The sequence below is a fragment of the Alternaria rosae genome (assembly GCF_020736505.1).
Source record: "Alternaria rosae strain MPI-PUGE-AT-0040 chromosome Unknown BKA58scaffold_7, whole genome shotgun sequence".
NCBI lineage: Eukaryota > Fungi > Ascomycota > Dothideomycetes > Pleosporales > Pleosporaceae > Alternaria > Alternaria rosae.
In genome coordinates this window covers 864,181-890,291 of record NW_025763576.1, presented here as the reverse complement: position 1 = coordinate 890,291, position 26,111 = coordinate 864,181, and the positions used below count along the sequence as shown (strand labels likewise).

General features: G+C 52.4%; 8 protein-coding genes across 8 annotated transcripts; 5 read left to right on the top strand and 3 right to left on the bottom strand.

Moving 5' to 3' along the window:
* The first annotated feature begins 441 nt into the window (after positions 1 to 441).
* BKA58DRAFT_207906 (Deoxyhypusine synthase) lies at positions 442 to 2,307 on the top strand. Its single transcript, XM_046165980.1, has 2 exons — positions 442 to 811; positions 1,011 to 2,307. Exons 1-2 carry the CDS (start codon positions 599 to 601, stop codon positions 1,869 to 1,871), a joined length of 1,074 nt encoding a protein of 357 aa, XP_046023260.1. The 5' UTR covers positions 442 to 598; the 3' UTR covers positions 1,872 to 2,307.
* A 354-nt stretch (positions 2,308 to 2,661) lies between these two features.
* BKA58DRAFT_460401 (uncharacterized protein) lies at positions 2,662 to 7,479 on the top strand (the record flags this gene model as incomplete). Its single annotated transcript, XM_046174761.1, has 4 exons — positions 2,662 to 3,063; positions 3,118 to 5,420; positions 5,553 to 5,560; positions 5,581 to 7,479. 4 exons carry the CDS (start codon positions 2,662 to 2,664, stop codon positions 7,002 to 7,004), a joined length of 4,137 nt encoding a protein of 1,378 aa, XP_046023259.1. The 3' UTR covers positions 7,005 to 7,479.
* A 585-nt stretch (positions 7,480 to 8,064) lies between these two features.
* On the bottom strand, positions 8,065 to 9,894 carry BKA58DRAFT_364122 (heterokaryon incompatibility protein-domain-containing protein). The gene is made up of 3 exons (XM_046168839.1): positions 8,743 to 9,894; positions 8,282 to 8,611; positions 8,065 to 8,229 (listed from the first exon to the last, which is right to left on the bottom strand). Exons 1-3 carry the CDS (start codon positions 9,800 to 9,802, stop codon positions 8,117 to 8,119), a joined length of 1,503 nt encoding a protein of 500 aa, XP_046023258.1. The 5' UTR covers positions 9,803 to 9,894; the 3' UTR covers positions 8,065 to 8,116.
* A 2,335-nt stretch (positions 9,895 to 12,229) lies between these two features.
* On the top strand, positions 12,230 to 13,457 carry BKA58DRAFT_289907 (uncharacterized protein; the record flags this gene model as incomplete). Its single annotated transcript, XM_046166869.1, has 3 exons — positions 12,230 to 12,816; positions 12,867 to 13,192; positions 13,252 to 13,457. Coding segments are annotated over 3 exons (1,119 nt in total), but the record flags the coding sequence as incomplete, so codon positions are not given.
* Positions 13,458 to 14,713: 1,256 nt separating this feature from the next.
* BKA58DRAFT_403467 (GPI ethanolamine phosphate transferase 2) lies at positions 14,714 to 18,872 on the bottom strand (the record flags this gene model as incomplete). Its single annotated transcript, XM_046171789.1, has 9 exons — positions 14,714 to 14,717; positions 15,032 to 15,185; positions 15,303 to 15,425; positions 15,919 to 16,320; positions 16,403 to 16,510; positions 16,564 to 18,008; positions 18,064 to 18,212; positions 18,251 to 18,554; positions 18,610 to 18,872. The coding sequence occupies 9 exons, from the start codon at positions 18,870 to 18,872 to the stop codon at positions 14,714 to 14,716; spliced, it is 2,952 nt and encodes a 983-aa protein (XP_046023256.1).
* A 228-nt stretch (positions 18,873 to 19,100) lies between these two features.
* BKA58DRAFT_388287 (uncharacterized protein) lies at positions 19,101 to 20,233 on the top strand. The gene is made up of 2 exons (XM_046170636.1): positions 19,101 to 19,673; positions 19,832 to 20,233. Exons 1-2 carry the CDS (start codon positions 19,134 to 19,136, stop codon positions 19,982 to 19,984), a joined length of 693 nt encoding a protein of 230 aa, XP_046023255.1. The 5' UTR covers positions 19,101 to 19,133; the 3' UTR covers positions 19,985 to 20,233.
* Positions 19,853 to 23,334, bottom strand: BKA58DRAFT_207854 (armadillo-type protein). Its single transcript, XM_046165979.1, has 3 exons — positions 23,218 to 23,334; positions 20,211 to 23,154; positions 19,853 to 20,152 (listed from the first exon to the last, which is right to left on the bottom strand). The coding sequence occupies exons 2-3, from the start codon at positions 23,126 to 23,128 to the stop codon at positions 20,008 to 20,010; spliced, it is 3,063 nt and encodes a 1,020-aa protein (XP_046023254.1). The 5' UTR covers positions 23,129 to 23,154; positions 23,218 to 23,334; the 3' UTR covers positions 19,853 to 20,007.
* Positions 23,335 to 23,702: 368 nt separating this feature from the next.
* On the top strand, positions 23,703 to 25,989 carry BKA58DRAFT_460387 (putative Xaa-Pro aminopeptidase P; the record flags this gene model as incomplete). Its single annotated transcript, XM_046174760.1, has 4 exons — positions 23,703 to 23,898; positions 23,949 to 24,008; positions 24,056 to 24,551; positions 24,599 to 25,989. 4 exons carry the CDS (start codon positions 23,703 to 23,705, stop codon positions 25,809 to 25,811), a joined length of 1,965 nt encoding a protein of 654 aa, XP_046023253.1. The 3' UTR covers positions 25,812 to 25,989.
* Positions 25,990 to 26,111: the final 122 nt, after the last annotated feature.

Below are 26,111 nucleotides of genomic sequence, written 5' to 3'. Positions count from 1 at the left end.
CACCCAGCCATGACGGATGCCTGCAAGTCAAAATGGACGCCCCGGCTGGCCTGCAACGGCCTAGCGAGGGGAATCCATCAAGACATGACAGCCGGCCTCTGATTGGTCCGCAGTTGGACATTTCGATTATCTGCAGGGGTGGGCAGCCGCTGGTTTTGCTTCAGATTCCAGCCCTGGCTCCACTAGGGGATTTGGTGACGATCCCAGCCCGGGCCCTTCACCAACACGGACAGACACCGCTGCACGGCAGACGCTGGATACGATGCACGCCTGGAGGACCGGATGGAACATTGTGCGATGATGCGACACCGTGGCCCTCCCACACGTTGATGACAAAAGGGCTGGCAGTCTCCTTAGCTGGATCGACCCGAGAACTAGCCTCACACGAGCAGGGATTAGACTGCCATGCCTTAGTCCCAATCCACGGGTGCCCAGGTGTGGGGGCTTCTTTTTCCTCAAAATCTGCCGCCGCACCGACTCACAAATAGCACAGTACGAGAGCTGCAACCGTCCAGAGTACGCCGAGCAGCCCGACGACGCGCGAAAACATCGCGAAAGTGCCGCTGCAGCGACTACCCACCCGAGATTGCTCATTGCCATGGCGAGCAACCCTTCGGCCCCTACCGGCGCCACTGATGCAGTCTTGAAGCCATCCGAGCCCGTGCCTGAGGGTGCGCAAGAGGTGCAGGGCATCGACTTCAACCAGTATGCGTCGCGCAGCATCACCGTCGAGGAGCTGGTGGGCGGCTACGCGAACATGGGCTTTCAGGCGACTTCTGTGGGAGAGGCTGTACGCATCATCAACGATATGGTGAGTTGCTTCTGCCCGGAATATCCGAATGCGCGTGCTGCGCCGCTGCGGCGTGTCAGCGTCAAGTGCGGAGACAGCACTTGCGTATGCCGGGAATCTCCCGTCCGTGCGCTGTCCCGAAAGGCGAAACATTTAGCCTGATTTGGCGACGCGACACCACCGCATCGAGAAGCTTGGGTTCGCTGCTAACAGATGACAGCGTGCATGGAGAGACCCTGAGACCAAGGAGCCCACGACGATATTCCTTGGATACACGTCAAATCTGATATCCTCGGGACTGCGCGAGACGCTGCGGTACCTGGTCCAGCACAAACACGTTTCTGCCATCGTGACGACTGCAGGCGGCGTCGAAGAGGACTTCATCAAATGCCTCGCGCCGACATACCTCGGCGCTTTCTCCACTCCCGGCGCCGGACTGCGCCGAAAGGGAATGAACCGCATCGGCAATCTTGTCGTGCCTAACAGCAACTACTGTGCTTTCGAGGATTGGGTAGTGCCGATCCTAGACAAGATGCTGGAGGAGCAAGAAGCGAGCAAGAAAACGGACGAGCCATTATACTGGACACCTAGCAAGGTCATCCACCGTCTGGGCAAGGAAATCAACGACGAACGCTCAGTCTACTACTGGGCGTGGAAAAATGACATCCCAGTCTTCTGCCCAGCGCTGACAGACGGAAGCCTGGGCGACATGCTGTACTTCCACACATTCAAGTCATCACCAGAGCAGCTGCGCGTCGATATTGTAGAGGACATTAGAAGGATAAACACAATCGCCGTGAGAGCGAAGAGGACAGGCATGATTATTCTTGGCGGAGGACTGGTGAAGCATCACATCGCCAATGCGAACCTGATGCGCAACGGAGCTGACAGCGCGGTGTACATCAACACTGCGCAGGAATTTGACGGGAGCGATGCAGGCGCACGGCCAGACGAAGCTGTCAGCTGGGGAAAGATCAAGCTAGATGGAGATAGCGTGAAGGTGTACGCAGAGGCAACGGTGGTGTTTCCGCTCATTGTTGCGGCCACATTCGCACGGGTCCAAAGGTCGCAAGGGCAATAACAACATGCGCCATACGCCATGCAGCACTCCAATAGCTCGTGCAATATAGACCATGTTGTTGATTGACCGGAATAAGTGGGCTGGTATGTAAGGACGACTGCTGTATGGAGCAACGTTGTTGGTGCGGAGAGCGGACGCAGGGAAGGCGCGGACGGGCCCACCTTCCCCACTAGTCTCAAAGCTCTAGCGTGACTGCCTAGCCGGTCACTGTGGAGGTTAATCGATAAGGGAGCTGAGAGCTCTGTGATGACGACGATTGCGCCTTGCCCGCGCAGCCTTGTGCGATGAGTCAACCTCTAAAGCGCGTCGTGGGAGAGACTGTAAAGGGCGCAGAGCCTCCAGGTTGAAGGCGCTGACGCCAAAGCTCAGTCGATTCGGAATAGCGCAGCGCGTGGGCCAGCCGATTCCCAGCCCTGGAGGTAGCTTTACCGCCTCACTCTGTACCTCTGTTGGCAATCGTGCCGCATGCTGGTAGGCTGCAGCCTTGGTCAAGCTCCAGCCACGCCCAGATTATCTTCCCTTCTTCTCCAAACCCCAATTTCTATATCTTGAGCCATATCTCCAGGAGCACACGCCTGTTCCTCATTGTAACCATACACCTTCGTCGACGCGATAACGCTGCTAGCTTGCTGCACTCACCGATAAAAGCAACACACCACTGTCGTGCAGCCTCGTGCATATCTGCTCTCACTCATCTCTCCATTTGTACTTTTACCCAGCTTTACCTGCACTCCCACCCGTCAAACGCCCGCTCTCCACTTTCACATGCGCCTCTACCCACGCAGCAAACATGAGCGTCAGCGTAGAGCCACCAATGCACTTTAGCCAGCAGCTCTCCAGCCCGCCACATTCACCAAACCACGTACTCCATGCGCAGACGCCAGCTTCTCCTCCACCACCGCCGCCGCCACCACCTGCAGCCGAATCGAACATGAGCACCTCCACTTCCGCGAACACTATGCCTTCTACTGGCCAAAACCACGATCGGGGCGATGCAGATATGCAAGATGGAGATGAGCCTACTCATCGCGATGCTTCCACAAATACCATCGCTGTCGATATCTCGGCTATAGATGAGGACGCTATGGACGTTACACCAGATGCTGAGACAGAGCTGTTACCACAAAACAGCCCGGCTGAAGCACAAGAAGCTACCATTACTTCACCCACATCGCCTGCGCCAGAGCAAACGGTATGTTCACGTCTTCTAATTGCCTGTATTTGTACCAGTGCTAACCTACCTTAGGCAGCGACCATCGTTCCCATAGAGCCCCCTCCGCCCATAGACCTCGACGCACTGCCTCCCCCTGTTGATCCAAGCACACAACCCCCGCCTCCGCCACCGCCAGTCGACCCCCCTCGCTCTGATTCGGGATCCGACGACGACGACGACGATGGCCTCCCGCCGTGGCACGCGCTTCCAGAAGACTTGTCATCGCCTGACGAGGAGGAAGTGAAGATGATCGAGGAGAAGGGTAAACACAGTGCTCTAGACCACGAACACTGGGAGAGCGAGGCGTTCAAACCTTTGGACCACCCGGAGTATACCGCCGGTGAAGCAGGACGTATTCACTGGGCAATCGATTCGTATAATGGAACCCAGGAAAAGCCGAACCATGAAGTGCTCATGAAGTCTGATGTCGTCACAATTGGGGGCCACCAATGGCAGATCAAGTTTTATCCTAAGGGGAATGATTCGGATTATCTAAGCGTCTATCTCGAATGCCTGAGTGTTCAGGACTCGAAGGACGACAATAACGAGGACGTGCGCAAAGACATGCCCAGCGAAGAGGCATCTGGTCCAAGCGGAGAGAAGAAGGCAGACGAAGTTATGGTAATGGCCGAACATGCGCCAGCCGACGGTTCGACAGGCGTGTCGCTTCAGAACGAGTCATCCACGCAAGAGCGTGGTGAAAGCACGAAGTCAAAAGACGTCGAGGCACCAACCGCACCGGTCGTCTCTCAACACACGCCTCTTCCACTTCTTGGATCGAAACAGATGCCTAAGCGGAATAGCGTTGCCGCACAAATATCGGTCGTGCTTTACAACCCAACAGAACCTCGCGTGAACTACTCACGTAATGCTTTACATCGCTTCTGCAATGGATCTCCTGATTGGGGCTGGACTCGCTTCCACGGACCGCACTACGATATTTCTCGTCGTCAGCATGGTCAGCGCATGGCGCTTCTTCGTGACGACAAACTTGCCTTCACTGCCTATATTCGGGTCGTGGAAGACCAGACGGATTGTTTGTGGGAGCATCCCATTCGTGAGAATCCGTGGGACAGTTTCGCAATGACGGGCTTACAAGCTCTGATGCTTTCACCCGGCGGGAACATGATGTCTGCAGTTGCCTCATGGATGCTGTTCAAGCCCTTTCGAAGTTTGTTGTACAGTATCGTCGTTGCGGACCCTAGCAATGAGCCTTTCACTCGGCCGAAGCCACTCGTCAGCGCTTTACAGCAAGTTCTATACTCGCTTCGCACCCAAGTCGAGCCTGGAGCTGGTCCAGTCGCGCTTGATGGCATCCTGGACGCTTTGGAGTGGTACCGAATACACGACGAGCTTCACAAATTGGATGTGATAGAGACATGGGAGGTCTTGCGCCTAAAGCTAGAAGAGGAACTCCAAGGGACACCTCAGGCCCAACAGCTGAGTGCTATATGTGGACCAAAACGCGACTATTCAATCGGTAGACCCAGCTACCGCGTACCTGTGGAAGGCGTGGAGAGTATACAGCGTGCTGTCAACGAATCCGCTGATTTCACTATACCTGGTCAGCTTCTGCCAGAATTGTTGACAATCGAGCTGGACCGGCATAAATTCGACAGCGCGAAGACGCGTTCGCACGTCAAGGTGCTGAACAAAGTGAGCCTTAACGACCGTATATCAGTTGGTGATACTCCCTACACACTGTATGGGTTTGTGGTGCATAAGCAAACACTTCAGTCCTACGTATACCAGCCGATACTTCGACCCGAAGGCCCTGGTTCACGCTGGTATATCTACAGTGATAGCAAAGATGAGAGCCAAGTCAAATGCCTTCCCAAGCGCGAAGCAGTCGATGCGCATGAAGGCAAGCCTGGTAGTACTCAGATTACTGGCAACGACGCCGTGGCATACATTGCCATGTATGTGCGAGACGATGTAGCTCAGTCAGTATTCGTATCAGACGCCAGATCGGAACAGTGGAATGTCCCGGAGTGGCTCAAGCTGGAAGTAGAGGCTAAGAAGAACCAATCTTCTATTCCTCCGATGCCATCATTACCGACGCACGAGCCGAACTCTGCGACAGATCAGGGGAAGGAAGAGAAGGTCACATCGCAGCCACCAAGGACGCTCGATTTTCGCGTCGTTGATTCACGGGTATACCTAGGGCACGAAGGTCCAGGTACATTTGACTTCTTTGATGCGAAGTGGGAAGGTTCAGAGCTCATACACACATTGACGCTATCAAGCAATGACGGATGCAAAGAAATTCGCCAAAAATTGTCCAGCCTTTTGAAGAATATCAAGGACCCACGACAGATAAAATTTTGGTTTCTAGGGTAATGTAGCCGTCACGGATACACTGTACGACATTCAGCTAACTTGTCGACAGTACGTTCCTTATTGACTATTGCATGAATGCGGAGAGTGTCTTTCACAAGACAACGCAGTTTTTCTGTCTTGCTCTGGAGTATAGTTCGTGCTAACGATACATGACAGATCCCACGAAAGGATCGCTGGACCGACCGAACCTCCTCGGTACCGGACTCATCGAGTTTTCAGCTGGTAGCTACAGCCCACACATAGTTGCCAAGGAATGGACTCTGGAGTCGCCAGATTACCGGAGCATCTGGGTGCACGTGACCGACTTCAAGAAGCTGCCTGAGCTCCCGAAAGAGGAGAAAGAGGAGAGAGAGGCTCCATCGCTCCAGGCAGGTGAAGTTGCGGCAGATATCATCCAAGTCGTCGAGACCGTAATCGAGCCTTCCAGTACCCCGCCGCCACCACCACAGCAAATAACTCCACATTCTGAGGATACGCCTATGAGCGACCCTGATGAGCCCGCTGTCGCACCTTCAGAACAACGCAACGATACTGCTTTGCTGGAAGTGGAGTCGACTCCAGCCGTTGATCCACCAGCTGTTGATGTAGTAATCCCAGGTGCCGGCCCTAGCGACACCGAGATGGGTGGCACACAAGAGGATATGCTGCTGCCACCACCTCCACCTCCCCCGGTTGATACACCTGCAGAACCTCTACAACCACCCCCACCAGTGCGCAACCCCACTCCTGAGCCACCTCCAGATGAAATTTACTTCTTCCTCAAATTCTGGAACGCGGAAAATCAAGCCCTAGAAGCTCGTGGATCGCATACTACACTCAAGTCTGCTAGATTGGACGATACAATCGTGGCATTGCTTGAACTTCCAACGGAAGACAAGAAGAAGATGGAGATGTGGGAGGAGGATGAGCTGACCAACACGCGATCACTGAAGCATCGTCGTACCTTTGCGCAAGTGGATCTACATAACGCGAGTATCATCATCGTTTCGTTACCGCTCTCGACTGAGAAGCGCAACGAACTCGCCGCTCGCGCTGCCCTTGCAGACCCACAATCCTACCTCCAGTTCCGCGCTTTCGCTCGCAATTTTCCACACAAGTTACAAGGCCACTTCACCTACGACTATTTCTCGAGCGAGTACTACAAAGGCGAAGTTGTGAATGGCTACCCCCATGGTCATGGTACTAAAATCTACCACTCCGGCGCCACATACAGTGGCTCCTTCCGCCTAGGCCAACGCTACGGTCATGGTCTATACACGTTTCAGAACGGCGACACCTACGATGGTGACTGGGTCGACAACCAGCAACACGGTACCGGGACCTATGTTGAGGCCGCTAGTGGCAACACATATGTAGGCGGGTGGCAGAACGACAAGAAGTTCGGCGAAGGTGTTACGCACTGGAAGAACGCACAAGAGTCGGAGAAACTCTGCAGGATCTGCTGGGACGGAGACGCCGAAGCTGCCTTCTATGACTGCGGTCATGTGGTTGCCTGCCTGCCGTGCGCAAGGGAAGTGCAGACTTGCCCCGTGTGCAGGAAGCGGGTATTGAGCTCTATAAAGCTGTACTATGCGGCCTAGTTTCGTTAAGGCATCACTTTCGTTCAGCGATGTACACACAATATGTATGGTATGGAGATGGGGGTCAAGGAGTTTTTATGCTTTGGTTACACATCACAAGAATGAGACATGGGTGGGGCAGGCCCGGATGGGCTACACATGGATAGGCGTTAAAATGGGTATGGTTTAGGCACTCATTTCTTCTTCTTCTTATATCATATTACCCCAATCCGAAGAGAAATTCTGAACGCGAACCATTATGATAGATAACAGTGGTAAACAATTCTGCAGTCTACATTTCCTTGAGATCTTCTACCTCCTTGACTTTGTGGTAACGTGGACTGCAGCGTTCCAGTTCAGTGTCTTCCTAGGGTGCTAGGGTGTGGTAGTTGTCTAGGTGCGAGATGGCTTTATGGTTATCAACATATATGGTCCGCTTCATGACTTTGTTCTTTATTAATCGGTGATTTTGGAAAGCACGTTAGTACCAATAACTACTCTTTCTGTTCTGTTTCGTCTGGTCTGGCAATACTTGATACACGTTGCACAAGGCTGGTATCTGCACATGCGTTCTAGTGCGATATGCACGATTCAGCTGTGAGTTTCTGTGCACTGCTATCTCTAGCGTGGACGAGCTGACCTGTCCACTTTAGCCCTGACAGCGAAGCGCCCCGATGAATGGCAACACCAATCGACTTTAGATGCACTGCACTCTCTAGCGCAGACAAGCTGTGCCTTCATCCCATGTCAGCAGCGAGCCTGAAACTTCGGGCTTACCATCTCAGCGCGTGGTGCACTGCAATTCTTAGCGTGGATGAGATGTGTGAACTGTGGCTGTGGAGTTGTGGCTGTGCTGCTGTCTAGGATGAGGACTAGACTGATCTCAAACCTTGTCGACTACTTCTTTCCCGGTATGTTGCGCTGCAAATTTTGGGTATACAAGATTTAGCTCGTGGGCGCGTGGAGCATGCACTCTTCTCCGTGCCGGGATATTTAGCGTGAAGGAAGAGGCGTTGTATAAGTACTTAGGTACCCCATGTATGAGCATTTGGCAAAGATCGGCATTTGACATAGCTAGAAGGGTGGTGAAAGCTCTGCGACAGAATCGTTCTCAAGTTTGACTGCTCGTGATCTCAGTCCAAGAAATTCCCGTACGCGCCATTCTCATATGCTTGTAAATCTTCAGATGTACTACCTGGTGCAGTGCCACAGTAGACATAAACAACGACGCCACGATTCTCGAGCCCTATATTATTGTTAACTGCCGGAATGGCCCACGATAGTGCTTTTATACATACTCCTATTCGCATACGCAGGGAAGCACCACTGGCCGTTATTCCGTAATGTTGGCAAGACTGCTTCGAGTTCGTTCGGTCTGACCGAAAGAGCTAAAAGTGCAAGGAAGATAGACAGACTACCCCTTAGGCCGCCATATCGTTGAGACGTGTCAATAGGCCCATGATGTCCGCTTGGTAATAGAAAACGCGGCCAGCTGGAGCCGCTCCGTTGGCACCTCAATGTCGGGTTTGTTCCACGTATATGGAGACTGGACGAGAAATCCTTATCGTTGTGAAAGAAGCCGAGGTCATGCCACTCTCCATCAAATTCTCCAGTCGCGCCTGTACGATCTGAATTGGACAACGTCAGCATGGTCACCATAACACTGATAGCAGATCTATCGTGAGAATAAGAGATCCAAGCATTGCAGATTGCACTACGACATAGAGACACATTCTATGACTTCAAGAGATTGCCTTACCGCCATGCGCTACAGCAAACTTTTCCGAGCGGTAGTAAACAGTAGTCGTGTCAAAGTGCCTAAACCAACCAGGCAGCTCTGGTATCCGATGTATGAGTGATCCACACATCCACCACGCTCCTGAGATGCCCGGTTCGCCACGCGTGAAATATGGTTTCCCCCATACCGGGTCGGGTAGAAATAAGATCTCGTCAATTCTGAACGTGAACTGCAAGTCAGGAGTCGTATGCGTTGTCGGGGCTCCAAGAAAGGGGTTCGTGGCACCGGGACCCACGATGGAAGATGGGTTGAACATTTCGGAAAACGGCTCTTCTCTCGAAGCTCTGACAATCTCTCTCCGCAGTCTCTTCAGCGCATTCCTCCGTCCCTCTCCATATATGAGGGGCATATGAATACCGAAAAGCCCAAGTAAGGAGTACGCTGCATCCTCTTCCCGCTTAGTGGCGCGTGTGCGTGCCCACGAAATTCGTTCTTCAACTGTGAAATTTGAGAGCGGACTTCCACGTAAAGCGGCCTCAGCAATACCAGTGCTCAATTGAATCTGTTGGACGAGTGTGGTCCGATCTCCGAGTCGATAACCGTGCTTGGAGTAGAATTCGACGGACACAGGCGCAAGGAGTTCCTGAAGTGTCCATCCTCGAGTAAACCACCTGCTGCTTTGAAAAGCTAAGTACCATTCTGACACAGACGCTATCTCCTCATGTGTGACGATTCCAACAGTAACATCGGCAAGATACACGTAACAAGTGACCGCATCGTGGTACCATCGATACATGGAGTTGATCGCCTCACCGACCTCCTGGCTACTCTCCTGTTTGATGCAGCATGTATCGACCCAGAAGAAATGGATACCGTCTCTTAGAGCTTGCTCTCCACAAAAGCGTATTTTGCGATAACCGGAGGCTTTACTTCTTGCGCGGCCCTTCTTGATATCCTTGAACGAGATCTCATCGTCATCAGTACCCCACGTGTGCGATAGAATGGCGTAGGGAGGAATGTCGTTTCCGAAATATTCGACGAGGCTGAGGTCGCCATTGCTGTTGATCTGAAGAAGACGCATATAGACAGGGTAGTTGCCAACCTTGTTCTTACGCGCCAGACCAGGTATGGTGTCGCAAAGCGCTGCCTATCAGCTTGTGTCTCTGTAGTGAGTGAGGTGCAGTTAGCTATTGCGTATATCGATGTCAGCATTGATAGTGGGGGACAGCACAGTGGCGCTGCGCCGCCAAGGTCCGGTGACCGTGAACAGCCACCCAATGTTGGCGGACTATTTCATTGGACGAGGAGCAAATACCCTCCGCCAATCGCGTTATACTATGCATCCCCAAATATCCAGCTTGATCGAGCGCATGCTGCGAGTGGTTTGTTGTTCGGTGCAGCCACTGCTATATTTCGGGATGCTCAGTAGACCCACGGACGACATGGGCCGCGCCTGCTCATGTGCCGTGGTTGACATTGCCGCCTGCGTTCTGGCGAGCGAACGGAGCGAGAGATTTGTTTTAGAACCGAAACCTGAGTGGAACGTGGGACAGCGTCGATAACCATGGCTGCAAAACTTCCTCAGCTGGAACCTCGACAAGAGATATGGCTTTACGTTCACGACAGTCCCATCTTCTATGCGGCACCAGTTTGCGACACGAAGCCTTCGCCACTTCTGTGCTGTTGCAAAGCGCTCCGGGAAGAGATCATTCACACTATCACCAGGCATAGCGAAGTGAGATTCAAATCGCCAAAAAGTCTACACTTACTCGCTTCTCGCATGTCTGCGCTTCGCTCTACAATATCTGAAGAAAGCAGCATGCAAAGCTTCTCGACTCCACGCCACACCTATGTCGATCTGTTCGCCGCGTTACCAACAATTCCGGGCTTACTTGAGCCACGAACACCATACTAACGAAGGCAACGCGAAAGAAAGATAACCGATCTAAGAGGCTATGATCATCGGATACTAGAGTACTTGATTGAGCGTTCCGTACTATCCCATCTTGAAGCTTGGCACCAGGGTTCCATGGCCCTAACCATATCCCGAACCACGAAGTCGGTCATCTTAGGTTTCGAAGATATCGGAAGAATGGAATGGAGTTCTTGTATATACACCTATGACATATGCGGAAACGCGCGCCGAATGATCGCCGCAGTAGGTTTGAAGAACGAAAGATATTGTCGAATCGAGGTGGACGGATCCACAGGGTGGGCGACGGCGGTTAGGGAGCGTCACGGTCTGCGAAGCAGTATAAGATGTTGAACTCATACGAACAGGTGGAGATATGAAAGGATAACACCGAGTCAATGCGATGTATAGAGTCGTTAGGCCAAATGCAAGCGTGCGAGTGCTTGCGGAAGATGGGCAGGAGAATGCTACTGGAATGAATTTACCTGCTAAGGTTGAAACTGTCAGTGTGAATGCGAATTCATTGACCATACAGCTTAATGAAGATGTTAGAACCAGTGAATGATGACTTTTCAGTAAGCTTAGCCTGCATGGCCGTGCAATGTGTACGATGTGAAGCAGACGCTTTCACATATGTATAACAGATGGAGCGACTCTTATAATGACAAATTGGCTGTCCAAGCGGTTGTTCGTCTTATCCACATGTATATAGCCGATATAGGAGCATCGTGTTGTTTTCGTCAACGCGTTCGCAAGGCTCAGCGATTGTGGTATGGCGCGGTCGAGATTCGGGGATCAAGCGATTCGTATGATTCCAGCGCTGGGCATCTGCGATGAATTGACGCGTGCGAGGTTCGAGTGGCTCTCGAGAGCGCGAATGGTGTTGTGGAATCAGAATCGCGCGACACGCGATGTGCTGCCGGTCGGGATGTTCCGAACACGCTAATATCGTTACGTCATGTGCTTCCCCGACCTCCTTTCACCTCCATCAGACGCAGCGTGAAGTTGCGCGTTCACACAAATTATTCAACGACACGCTGGCAATACGCGTAGAGAGTTCTAGCTACCGAACAACACCTCTCAACCAGCTTGCACCCCGGAGAGACTGTCCATATAGCCAAATGGTAGACCTTTAGCTTCTTTCTCGGGGGACGACAATTGACGACGCACCTTGGACTATGGCGGTATACGAATCGCTACGAGATGCTCCTTCACAATGGTTTTTGCATCGACCGTAATTGTTTGAGTAGCCGGACAGAGATGGACCTTTACCAGTGTTCTATCGGCCTTCCATCCCATATCTTTCCTTCTCAACCACCCAACGTTGCGACTTCTCTCACTATTGGAACACCGGTTACGATTTCGTTTTACCAACCGAGGTAAATGTGTGCTTTGCGCACTCGCTGAAACCGACATTCCTTCACTGCCCGTTTGTTGTTGACCTATATATGCTCTACCGTTACAGTAGCCTAGGAAGGTTCTTGACTTTGCTGCGGGGCTCGGGAACACGCCATTGGGTGTATAAGAGAACCTTCCAACCGTATATTTGGCACTGCATCGTAAACTAACCACCGCTAGCATTACCGAACAGCTAAAATGGCCCCTTCAACCCGACTACGAGCTAGGCCGGACCGCCGTGTCGACTATGCTGAGCCCTCTGGCCCGATAGGTACCCGCAATAACCCTGTTCGTATCGAAGAGACCCCAGAGCCCGAAGCCGGCTCCCGAACGTCGCCTGCCCCTACCGCAGCCGATAGAAAGCGCGATCGTAAGCATCCTGTTCGCAAGAAAACTAGAGCTTTCTCACCTGAGCCACAAGAGGCATCTCTCAAGAAGGATTCCAAAGCTGTCGCTCGTGTCAAGGCTGGTGCCGTCGTCAAATTAAAAGCAGAACCGAAGACCCGCAAGAAGCTTCCGACACCGAAGGAAAAGGAGCGGCCGAAGAAGCAAGAGTGCTCGATCTGCGCAACAACAAAGGACACGGCTAGATCTTTCAAGGTTCCCAATGATGCTTGCGAACATCTTCAGACTATCTGCAACTTATGTGTCGCAAAGATGCTCAAGACAAAGGTCACCGATCGTCAACTCAAGGACGCAGAATTGAGCTGCTCGGTCCACAGATGCGACCATTCGCTAGACTATGCAGCTCTTCAGGCCATAGTTAGTAAGGCGGCTTTCGAAGAGTAAGTTATTCACTAACCACACCATTGATCAATATGCTAACCCGTTCCAGTCACGATAGAGCCGTCACGAAGCACGCTCTATCTAGTGGCGAATCATACATCGCCTGTCTTTCTGCCAAGTGCGGTCGATACTTCTCCATCGAAGACTGCAAGAACACCAAGCGTAGCAAACAGCGGGTCGCCTGCCCCTACTGCGACAATGAAATTTGCTTGAAGTGTAATCGCCCAGGGACGTCGCACGGGAAAGGTGGGTGTGACCAGGCGAAGAAGGCGGAGGACGAGTTGTCTAAGAGGGCTGTCAAGACTATGGGAGCCAAGCCATGCCCAAAGTGCGGTATGAACATCCAGAAGCACGGTGGATGCGATCATATGACGTGTAAGCTCAAATAAGCTCAAACATCAGCCGTGGTATCTGATACTAACGTACATTTCTAGGTGAGCAGTGCGGCCACAACTTCTGCTGGGTGTGTCTCGTTGAGTACACCAAGGACATCCGGCACCTCGACGACTGCCCGCATGCGCGGGTTCACGTTGCTGTCGATCCTGGCAATTGGCTTCCCGAAGACTTGACTCTCGCGCAGATCAACCGCCTCATCGCTGAAGCAGACGCTCGTCTCGATGCGCCAGTGGAAGCTCCCGCACGCGCTCCTCTGCACGCTCCTCATGTAGCATCGGCACCACCACCACCGGCTGTTGCTTTCGGCGGCATACTCAACCCTTTCAATTGGATGAATGGAGATGGTGGAGGCGGAGGCGGCGCGAATGTAGGCGCGGCAAGTGCCAATCGTCACACACCTGCTCGGGGCCATGAACGCAGACGGCGGGACGATGAGTTTTGATCAGCTAACAAAGCGGAGCAAAGAAGGTCAGAGTCGAATCTACGTGCGGTTGAGCAGTACTAACTCATTACGAAGCCATGACGATACGGTTTTTGGTACTCAAAGCGCGCCCATTCCGAATATCAATGTACGTGTAGCTAGCCATAAGATTTGAATGTATAATTTTGCAAGATCTTCGTCATACTCGTACGTGTCCGAGCTGCCCTGTTCCTTGTGAGTACTCTACACATCTTTGCTTGAGTGATAGTCGTACTACTGTCCCCCGTCATAGATTTTGAGATGTCATCATTACGAATTATTGATGTCATCATTATATTGTTGGTAGGATGTTACACATCGAGAAGCCCTCGAGATGACTTCCGAAGAGCTTCATAACGAGTCGGTCATGGTGCGTAGTCCAACATGTGGGCATGCTAATTCCCCGAATGACGGAAATCAGTGCAAAGGCATGTCCAAGAACCAGCTTTGCACAACGATCTTGGGGAGTGTTAATTTATGCTGTGATTTAGAAGCCACCCTGAAGCATACATTGTCGCCATTTCGTTACAATTGTAACGCGGAGTGCGACGTATACCTTCAGAATACACTTTCAGCATTGCTTCCCGTTAGCTTTATCGCACCTTCTCACCCAGCAGCAGCGGTAACATCAACAACAACCGTGCGACATGTTCGCTGGCAGTCGCAAGCCATACCACCCAACATGACTCACTCGCGATTACGCTCTCATGGTTCTCCTTTCTACAACTCGCTCCGCAAAGCACACTATCATGAGCGCAACAAACTCCGACGATTGGGTCGACTCACCAGGGGGCTCGGACGACGACATAGACGCCGAGGCGAGGTAAGTGATCTTAAAATCCCTCTCGTAGTCTGCAAGAACCAATATTGGATTTTCTACCTATTTATATGTAGCTAATGTATCTGTCTCGCAGCGATGGAAAATACGAGCCCGATATCAACAAGGTCAATGAGCAACAGTTCCCACGCAGGAGCGTGGATGAGATGGAGAGCGCTGCGTAAGTACCTGGCCATCTCTAGCAGTCTTCCGCCCATCTCACTCACCTATTGGCTCAGCACAGCAGCTAATCTATATCTACAGCGCCAGGACACGCCGCCGTACGTCATCTATCTCGTCTGGGCTCGCCGCCATGACTCCTGCCGAAGTCGCATCCACCCAACCACGTCAGCCTACTTCCCCACCCCGGAGACGCAGCTCGACACTCCCAAACCAAATCAAGCACGACCCCAGCCATGATAGAGCGCGATCTCCAAGATCCTTACTGCCAGATTACCACGACCCAGACTCACCCACCCAGAAACGCGGACATGGTATACGTCGCAACCCCGTGGCGGATACATGGCGCGAGGACGCTTACCTGAAGAAGGAGCCCAGTGAACGGAAGCTCTCTAGCGCAGAAGCGGGGAAACTACAAGACAGGTGGCGATGCGAGTACTGCGGCGAACTGAATGAGAGAGGGGCTGAAACAACGCCTGATCCCGACGATCCTCGCGTGGGTGCAGCTGGGTCATCTACCGCGTACGTATACTCACCCCTACACAACAGCTACCCAAAAAAATGGTTTAGAGACTACAATGTTAACACGAGTGTCAGACCAACCGGTCCAGTACGTATTCCCTGCTACAAACCCTCAAGTGTATCGTACTCGAGATGCCAATACTGTGGCGAGAAGCTTCCGTCGGACTTATCGCAGTACGACCCACGCGAGCTGTCGGAGTCTGGAGTCAACTTCAACCTAATGAAATTCGAATCTTGGGAGGATAAGGCAGTCATAATGAGGAAGGCCTGGGTCGAAGCCCGTCACAGGGTTGGTGTTAGGTGGAACGAAGATGAGAGGAGACATAGGTCGGAATCGAGGAAAGCAAGAGAAAAGCGGAAGGAGGAGGTGGAAAAGCAGAGTCCGCTTGGATGGACAGTGAGGCCAGGAAGTGAGGAGCGTGGAGAAGACGAGGCTGAGGATAACGATGTGGAGGATGACGAAAACGACTGGGAAGACGACAATGAGCCAGAAAGCCATGGAGAGTAGACTGTTGCGTTGATGTAGTTGCCTAACCGTATGGATAACTGAACAATTCTACTACCAGCTTCCCAACCACCAAACCAAGCTCCCAAGCCCCAACGTGACACCACCATGCCACGCTATCCCCCAAGCCATCGCGAAAAGGAACTTGGGACTAAATACCGTCCAAATGAAAAGATGCTGTCTCAACACCGTACAAGCCAGCATGACAGCGCCCAACATACCCCCCGTCCAGAAGGTCAACAAAGCAACATGACCCACCCACTCCTTCCGCTCCTTCCTCGTCTCCCTCCCCTTCTCCTCCTTCCTCGCCAGCTCATTCAACCACTCTCTCTCCTTAGCCACCCAGTCCGCAACATGCAGCTCACTAGTATCAATATAACGTTGCGTGCGACCGTGAGAACCCAGTAGAAGTATACCAGCCAAAGACCAATACACAGGTCCAGCCCAGTTCGATAGGAACACCAGCAGACCGACGGCAAGAACGTTGTAACCGGAGACGCCGTTGTACGAGTTTGAGAGGTCGATTGACGAGATGGAGTTGCTGTTTCCGAGGGCGAAGAAGGAGGTTTGGGTTAGGAGGAGGGTTGTTAGGGTCACGGCTGTGGGGGTGAGGTCGAGGAGGGCTGTGGGAGGTTAGGGGTTAGCTTGTGGTGTACAGAGAGAGTGGGGTACTGGGCGATGTGGAGGTAAGATGGGTTGGCTTACTGAGGAAGAAGTATTGGAGCCGGAAGAGGAAGTAGAGGGGTATGTTCTGTGCTTTTGTCTGCGTGAGCAGGAAGAGCGTCATTAGGTCGAAGAAGGCGACGGCGAGTTCTTTGATGCTGTTAGTAAGTTCGTCAACTCGACATGGGAGGAGTGGGACGTACCACCGTTGCCTTGCTTTCCTCGTCTTTTTCTCCGCTGTGATCGTGTCCACTCGGCGAAGGTGATCCAGACGCCGCTCAGAAGTAAACCTCCGAATACCATGCGTGCTAGGCCCACGAGCTCCAACATCTCAACTTTCTCTACCAAGCCTGCGCTGAGGCCGTAGGTCATCTCGGGTGCGTCTTTGACGGTAAAGGCGAGTTTGAAGATCAACGCCGTACCGCAAAGCGGCAATACAGCAATAGTCCCAAACATGCGATTCTGATCCGTAGACTCAATCTCCACACTGTGCATCTTCTGTTCACCATCGAAAGTCGCAATAGAACGCGCAACATGTCTGGCTATACGGATCGTAACATCCATGTACGTAGCGCCGATGAGAATCCAGAGAATGACCGAGGAGTTACCGTGGAAAAGCCCACTGTTGACGATGTCGTCGGCACCAGCGTACTTCTGCCCAGTCTGGTTCCATCGTCTGACAACCCTGTGTATGGCCAGTGCCATGATGGCAGGATGGAAGATCCAGTTGTTGTACCATTCCTTGCGCATGTTGTTGAAGAAGAGGCACAAGAACCAGCCGGACGTGGCCCAGTACCAGAAATTGTGCTCTTCTTCTACGTATGAGGATGCGAACATGAGTACGGCGTACAGTGCGAGAGCGAAGCCGTAGTAGATACCAGCCGGTGTGGCAGGTCTGAAAGTAGGGAGTGTGGAATAACTCAGCGCGCAGATGAGGAAAGCTAGACCGGTTCCGAGGAAGAGGCGAGCGACGTTGTAGTTTGAAGCTGTGCTGGACATCATCTCTTGGGCTTCATGCATGAATTCGTAGATGTTTCCTTCAAAGTCGACACCACTGCTGAGCGCACTGACAGCTGCTTGCCAGAGGCATGCTAGCAACTGGCCGTCAGAGAGATGCGAGCGGCTTTCCCCGGATTTGAAGCATGCGAACCCCAGATCGTCCTTTGTCAATGCCTGTTCGTCAAATCGTAGATTGGTGTACTTGGCTTCGACGATCTTCTTCATCTGCTTAGCATTGCGGTAGAGAAGTTGCATGCGGTCCGACGGCTTATCCCAGAATCCTAGAAATTCCTGCAGGAAGACACCAAGGTTGTTCTGTGGAACAGGAAATCCAAGCAAGCCTGCAAGTGTCGGGGCAATGTCGCTCTGTTCAACCAAGCGGTAGTACTCGAACTCTCCTTCATTCTTCGGTTTGATGGGACTCCGCTTGTCAGCCGCTTCAGTTACTTTGCTGAGCTTCGGGCTCATGAAGACGAGTGCGGGAGAGGTCTCGCCTGGCGATGAGCCACCGTGATTGCCGCCATCGTTCATGCCGTGATCGCCGCAGAGTACGAGGAGAGTGTTGGAGAGGTGGTCTTCGTTCTCCATGGCCGCGTAGATATCGCGGACAATGCCATCCATCTCGACTTGCTTAGGAACCATATTAGGACTGTAGATAGATTAGCATTCTGCCGCTACACAAGTGAGGGACCAGCGCAATGCACCTTTTAGGACCAGCCTTATGCCCGATGTGATCCAAGCCCAGATAATGCATAATCATAGCATTCCAGTCACTGTTCAGCAACTCATTAGGAACATGCCTCGTCACATTATTGTCAACCTCTGTGAAATCCTGCACTTGAGAATCAACAATCTATTATTCCTACATACAGCGGGAAGCTTATGACTGACCGAAACAAAGAAGCTGCTCGTTCCATCGGCGCGCGCAAACACATCCGGGAAGAGCTTCAGCCAGGTGTCATCGCCGTACATGATCAGCTTTCCTTTTCCGTTATCATAGTCCTTCGCCTTGATTTGCGCGAGCCATGTATCTTGCGTCGCGAGTGTGGACGTCGTGTCTGATTCGGCGAAGTTTAGGATTACGTCTACGAAGGAGGGTATAGAGCCTGTCGTTATGGCTTTGACGCGGGGCATGGTGATCGTGGGAGAGGTAGCATGGGCTGTGAAAGGAAGCGCGGTTCCGTCTCGTATAAGACTAGGTAAATTGTCAGTTCAAATGTGTGTGCGAAAGAGTTCACGGCATTCCATACCTCTGCACGAAAGTCATGCCGCTTTCCTCTCCGTACGCAAAGTCGCTCCTCAGCGCATCAACAACCATGAAGATGAGCTTGTCAAACGGTGCTTCGGGTGGCTTCTGCCAATCCTCACCCATCTTCTCAGACCAAGCAAGCTCTTCATACTCGGCCAGTCCGGGCATAAAAGGTTTGTAGGGGAAGAAGCCTGTCGCAAAGACCAGTATCGCGACCGGGATGAGGAGGTTGGCAACCGTGAGAAGAACCGTTCGAAGCGCCATGATGACCTGTCAATGTGCGTATTAGTTGATTAAAAGTTCAGGACGCGCTCATAGCATGACGAGCAAGTCCAATGCCAGATGGGAAATTTCACGCGTCCAACATGGTGTCGCAAGACGCGACGTTACGTTTGAGGCTCTGGAGAACCCAGGGTCCAAGCTCTAACCCCCAAAGGACTTAGTGGGGAACGCCATGGAGCCAATGACATCACTACCTCGGATGTGAGCTTCCTTATTGTCAGCATTTGCTCCGAGCAAGCCTTCATGTCTCCAACGCCATTGGGACTTACTGGATTAGCGAGGACGAGCCTACCCGTGTGTATCCCGATTCGACATACCTTCCTCCTGATCCGTTGCATCCGCTCAGCCACGCGTTTCCCGAGATCCGACCGAAGTTTCGAAAAGCAGCTCTCCGCATACCTCCAGCAGCAACACTTTCCGCACACTCCGAGGTCATCGTCTCCGGCAACCAACATGTCCTTCTTACTTCCTGGCCTTCGTAGGGGCTTGATGCTCAGCACGCCACTCATCTTGTCGACGCCTTTACTGGCGTATCAATTCCGAAATGCACAGCGCATACGATGCGATGGTCCGGATCCAATCACCAAGATCAAAAATGGCCTTACAAACAACTACACAAATGAAGCGAGAACACCAGTCATCACTCATTCGGGTGCCATGAACCCACAGGCAGTTCGTCAAATCAGCATGGGAAGCATTCTTGGTGTAATTGGAGGACTAGGAGTCAGCGTGTTCAGCAAACCATTGGCTGTACTAATTGGACTGGGGATCTTTGCTTTGCAGGTAAGTCGACCGTTTTGCTTGTGAAGTTTCGATTGAAATCTAGGATACATGATTGGGTACGCCGCATGCATCTGGGGATATCTATGTGGTATATGCAAGACACGCTACCGATCATCATGCTTGTGATCTCGAAGAAAGTGAAAACTGACAGAAGATAGTTCATCGAGTCGCGAGGTATCCACGTCATTCCGTACTCATTCCTGGAGCGCCGAGTAAAGTCGATGAATGTCCGGTCACTAGTACGCGATAACGTTGCCTTCAAGTTATCTTTCGGCCTAACGTTCGCGATGGCCGCATTTGCCGAGTTTTAAGATGCTGGACGATGTGTATTCTCTCAGTACGCATTGGGCTGTGGGAATCCATGGGCGAATCGATGTGCTGGGTTCATTGCTTGAGGCTGTAGTTGCATTTGCAGTTGCTTGCACGTCTGCCAGAAAGCTTTTACGCTATCTTTGAAGGCCGCGCCATTTCTTGCGTTTCTGTGTGTGTGTATGTCAGTATCAACATACAGAAATCCAAATCACGAGCCAAATTTACCTGGTCATGCTCTCGATGAGCTTGCGCACCATGTCCTGAACGCCCTGGTCCTGTTGAAACCGCTGCAAGAGCGGCTGCTCTGCTAGTGCATTTGTGATGTATGCTCTGGAGTTCTTGTCGGCTCGAATTAGAGCTCGCAGAGGTGCGACAATGTGCTCTAAACTCGTAAAGTCCACCTCTCCGCATACGTTGGCCATAAGTGCAAGCGTCACTGTCGGACCGAAGTGCGCCACGATCTCCTGCGTTGTAGCCTGGTGAGGGCTATGTGTATTGCCTGCCAGCTCGAAAATGTCTTTCCACAGCTTAGCAGCCGCGCGTTTTGGCAGGACCTCAGGCGACTTGATGGACTCGACCGTGAAGCCGAACATGCCGGATAGATTCTCAGGTGATTCTTGAGTCATGATACGCGGATCAGTGTTGATAAAATTCTGGACCAGTTCTATACAGCCGACAGCAATTTCCGGGTCGTTGCGTGGATGCTGCAGTGCTCGCATGATGCTCAGATCGTGTTGAAGTAATCGCTGGGCCTGGGCTTGGAAGCCTTCCGGTTGATGATGCTTATGCGATGAGATCCAGCAGCAAGCTGTCTCCAAGACAAATGGCAGTCTCGGTGTCTGCACAGTGGTCTTGGTGATGAAGTCGATCGCAGCGGAATGAGGTAGTACGAATGGACCTGATACGGTTTCCTTAAAACCTGTGCGGAGAACACAGCATGCCGCTTCGATGATCTCGTCGTTTCCAGGAAATACCTGGGTCATATAATTGACGAGATTTATGACCTGGTTTTGGATCTCTTTGCCTGGACCTTGCAACCAGAACACTGAAGGCTCTTTGTCGGATTCCAAGTCCACTATTTCTTCGTCCGATGCCTGCATTGCCTTTCCAACGCTTGCAAGACACTTTAATGTAGTCAAAGCTAGCACTTGGCCTTCTTCTGCATCTCCTCCTTCTTTGGTGATGTTGATTGACTGCATGGCATCGCGTGTAATGTATTGGAAGAGCTGCCGTACACCCTCGAACTGCTTCTCTTCTGTATCTTGAGCTTGTACTATAGCGGCGATTCCCTTTAGAACCATACTTTTGGTGAACTCCTCAGCAGTAGGATACGTGAGGAACTGTTCGTACATTTGGAAGAATGAAGGCAGCTCCCCTATCAAGGACTTCCGGCACTCTGAGCAAAGCGAGGCAAAAGACTTTGCAGCGCCGTGAGCGATAGCTGGCTGAGCAAGAGCTGTGAGCAGAAACGGAAGAACTTGAGGGAGGAACTGCGGGTTTCGAAGGAAGAAATGGTTCAGGGCGGCGACAAGTTCCACAGCGGTCCTTCGAGTGATCGCCGGTACACCGGGAGTACTGGATATGGTTGCGAACAATGGTTGCTCGAACAGTCGGACCAGACGATTGTCGGAATTCTGAGTTAGAGCGTCGGCGATGGCGATCAGACCAAATAGTCCAGTTTCGAGCTCTAACCAATCACCAGCACCTAGTCCGCGTAAGGCGAAATCGACAAACTGGTCTGTGAGCACGTCACGTAACGGGTCATATGCCTCCATGATGACATCTCGGACGTCAATGCGGAAGACCTTGAACGTCTTCCTTGCGTCCGAATCCCATGATTCGGTGACGTCAGCAGATGGATAGATGATCTTCTGTACGAGCTCTGAGACTGCTTGGAGAACATTGGTCTTTGCAGTATTCATCCAGTCTGGCACTTGCTCTCCGGTGGCATACAAGAAAGTTTCTTCGGCGATAGCGCTGACATAATTGCTCCAGAAGTCGAGCACCACAGGTGCAATCTCGTCTTCAGCGCCTACGGGGTCTGGATATTTGAGAAGATTATGTAAGAAGGACATGACCTGCTGATGATGTGTGCTTTCTGGCTGCTTGTAGATAACCTTGGTTTCAAGCAGGATCTGTCCGTAGGCGACAATGATCCGGGCGAGGGACACAGTTTCGGCGTCAGAGTTGTTGAGTATCTCCATGCCCCATGGACCTGAGATTGCCGACCATAGCATTTCTTGGTGTTTTGCTTCGAAGAAAGTAGGGTAGTTCTCAAGGATCTCAGCTACTAGTTCCATGGCATCCTCAACATGGTATTCCAAACATGTCAGGGCGAGCTCATTCACTGATCGCAGGTGTTGGAGCTTCTCGAGGTCGTCTTTGAACTCGGATTGGGCGTAGAAGATCCACCCGGTAAAACATTTAAGAGCGGCAACACAAATCTTCTCTCCTTGCTGCACTGATTGTGCGTAGTCGGGATCGTCGATGGATATTGACAGCCATTTGATGCCACGACCGAATGACACGTGGAGAAGGATTTCAACGCTCTCTACATTTGCTACCATGCGCTCTTGGGACTTTCGATCTGGGGTGTTGGATGGCTTCTTGGCTTCATCTGCTAAGCTCATAGCAAAGTCAAGCATGACTAGAAGCTGCTCATCGGAGAATTGCGGTAGGAGATCCCATGTCGAAGGATGTTCCTTCAGAGCCTCGTCAAGGACTGGACGCTGGGCGGCAAATGATGCGGCTAGACTCCTGATGCAGTGGGTCCATACGGAAATGGGTTTTGAGAAGTACTGTGCCAAGGTCGAGCTGACTTTCCGGGTCGCGATGGATGAGCTAGGTCGTGAGACAAGATGATGGATAAGTGTTGAAAGCAGTTGCTCGGACTCTTCTTCGCTTAGTTCAGCCGAGTCGGCGTTGAGCTTAACGGTGAGAGTCAGGGCACCGAAGAAGCGGACCTGCTCGTTGTCGCTCTTCAAGAGGGCGTCTGCAATCTCCCAGCCTTGGGGAGAGCGTTGAAGAACACGAAGGGTGGCCTCGGTTTCGGCGATCTTCTTTGCTTGGCCGGGTTCGTAGATGGATTTTACCAGGCGCTCAATCTCCTCATACGGCAGAGGAAAGGCCCCGTTGCTCGCCATACTGAGCTGGCTCAAGAGGCTTTGCACTACGGACTGCTGTCAGTTATGCTGCCAGATGTCAGGGTTCCAGGAACCAGGTCGGACGTTACCGAAAGCAGGAAAGTGCGACGTGAGATGCGGAAGGCGCGAAAAGAGGGTACACAAAGTCGAGTACGATGGTGACTGCGATTGGCCCCCGACACAATAGAAATAGCCCGCGGTATTTCGAAATAGTTAGTGATGGCGGTTCTCGGCTGTGCCGAAATATAAAGGTGCAGGGCCGGGGGTTGGGTGAGGCTGCGCGAGGTTGCCTCTACCTGCGCGTATGGTGGGGCAAAATCGGAAGCAGACTACGGTGACGGAAGCTCATGTTAGTGACTGTCAAACGTCGGGGACCTGGTGTTGCAATAAATGCAGATGCGCCTCCCTATAGTGTCTGGGAGTGAGGGCTCTTGCGCTTGGCAAGGCTTGATTGGAGCCCTGGCGATTGCGCTTAGTGCGGGACTGGGTGCGGCGTTGTTGACGTGCTGTGGGCGGGCACGGCGGGGTGTTATGCATGTCCCGATCGTAGGCGCGAAACCGTGGCATACCCTATATGCTCCTCCCGCGTTTTCTAGGGCGCTCCCACGCGACAGCTGCTGCATATGTAGCCGCAAGGACGCCATCTTTCCGAGTCAGACCCTTCCACGCTTCTGCTGCCCTGCGTGCCATCGACATGTCCAAGGTAGACACGACCCAGCGGCTGGCGGACCTCCGCAAGCTCATGAAGGAGCGCAATGTCGATATCTACAGTAGGCGTGCCCGCGCAGACATATGATGAGGCGTGACTGACCCATAGCAGTGGTCCCGTCTGAAGACAGCCACCAGAGCGAATACATTGCCCCATGTGACGCGCGACGAGGTCAGTCCCCCGCTACCTATCGCACCGCACCCATTGACACCGCTCAGAATACATCAGTGGCTTTACTGGCTCCGCTGGCTATGCAGTCATCACCCACGACAAGGCCGCCCTGTCCACCGACGGACGCTACTTCAACCAGGCCGAGAAGCAGCTGGACAGCAATTGGGAGCTGCTGAAGCAAGGCATACAGGATGTACCTACCATCCAGGAGTGGACCGCAGACCAGGCCGAGGGAGGCAAGGTCGTCAGCGTAGACCCCAGCGTCGTCACTGCAGCAGACGCCCGCAAACTTGCCGACAAGATCAAGAAGAAAGGCGGCGAGTACAAGGCCATTGACGAGAACTTGATCGACCTAGTATGGGGAGACAAAAGGCCCTCCCGACCGAGCGAGAAAGTCATTGTGCAGCCTGAGAAGTACTCTGGAAAGAGCTTCGAAGACAAGATTGAGGACCTGCGTAAGGAACTTGAGAAGCGGAAGAGCCTAGGCTTCGTCGTATCTATGCTCGACGAGGTCGCATGGCTTTTCAACCTCCGCGGCAGCGAGTATGAGCATTCTCTCCCGATCAGAGTACGTCACTGACAACATGCAGCATTCCTTACAACCCCGTATTCTTCTCCTACGCCGTCGTCACGTCCACCACAGCCACCCTATATGTCGACGAAAGCAAGCTCCCCGAGGATGTTAAGAAGCACCTGGGCGACAAGGTTACGATCCGACCATACGAGGCTATATTTGGAGATGTCACATCGCTGAGCAAGGAGCTGTTCGAGGCGATGGATAAGACAGAGGCACAGAAGAAGTTCCTGACTTCCAACCGAGCATCGTGGGCCCTGAACAAGGCCCTTGGCGGGGACGACAAGGTCGAAGAAACCCGTAGTCCGGTCGGAGATGCAAAGGCAGTCAAGAACGAAGTCGAACTAGAGGGTATGCGTCAATGCCACATCCGTGATGGGGCTGCGCTGAGCGAATACTTCGCCTGGCTGGAGGACCAACTCATCAACAAGAAGGCCACGCTCGATGAAGTTGACGGTGCCGACAAGCTCGAGGAGATTCGTAAGAAGCACGACATGTTCATGGGTCTTTCTTTCGACACCATCTCATCGACGGGGCCGAACGCAGCTGTTATTCATTACAAGCCGGAGAAGGGTGAGTGCTCGGTCATCGACCCTAAAGCTATATACCTTTGCGATTCTGGAGCGCAATATCGAGACGGTACCACAGACACAACGAGGACCATGCATTTTACGGAACCGACCGAGATGGAACGTACCGCGTATACGCTTGTGCTCAAGGGCAACATGGCTCTCGAGCGCGTCAAGTTCCCCAAAGGTACAACAGGCTTCGCATTAGATAGTCTGGCTCGCCAGTTCCTATGGCAGGAAGGTCTCGACTACCGTCACGGCACTGGACACGGCGTGGGTTCGTTCCTCAACGTACACGAGGGTCCCATCGGAATTGGCACTAGGGTTCAATATTCTGAAGTCTCCTTGGCTGTAGGAAATGTGGTATCTGACGAACCCGGATACTACGAGGATGGCAAGTTCGGTATTCGTATCGAGAACATGGTTATGGTCCGAGAAGTCGAGACGAAGCACAAGTTCGGCGACAAGCCATTCTTGGGCTTCGAACACGTAACGATGACTCCACACTGCAGGAACCTTGTCGACATGAGCTTGCTTACAGAAGACGAGAAAAGCTTCATCAACGAATACCACAAGGAGGTCTATGAGAAGACGAGCAAATTCTTCGAGAATGACTCTTTGACATTGGAGTGGTTGAAGCGGGAGACAGCACCCTACTAGAGGTTTCGGGTGCCAACATTCTGAACAGCGCTTTTATGCATCGCAAGGTAGTCTTCGGTATTGGCACGGCATTGGCATACTTACAGCGTTAGTAGTGTATACGGCGACATGCATGGAGCCTGGCGTTTCCACCGTCTATCAGGGTCCAGGGCCGGCTACTGCCCCACTCGGCCCGAAATCACATCAGATGACGGGACAGCTTGTACCATTCTCAGCGACAGCACTACATAACCAAATGAAACCATTCAAATCCTCTGACTAAGCCGACGGCAATTCACGGCCATGGATCGCACTTTCCCG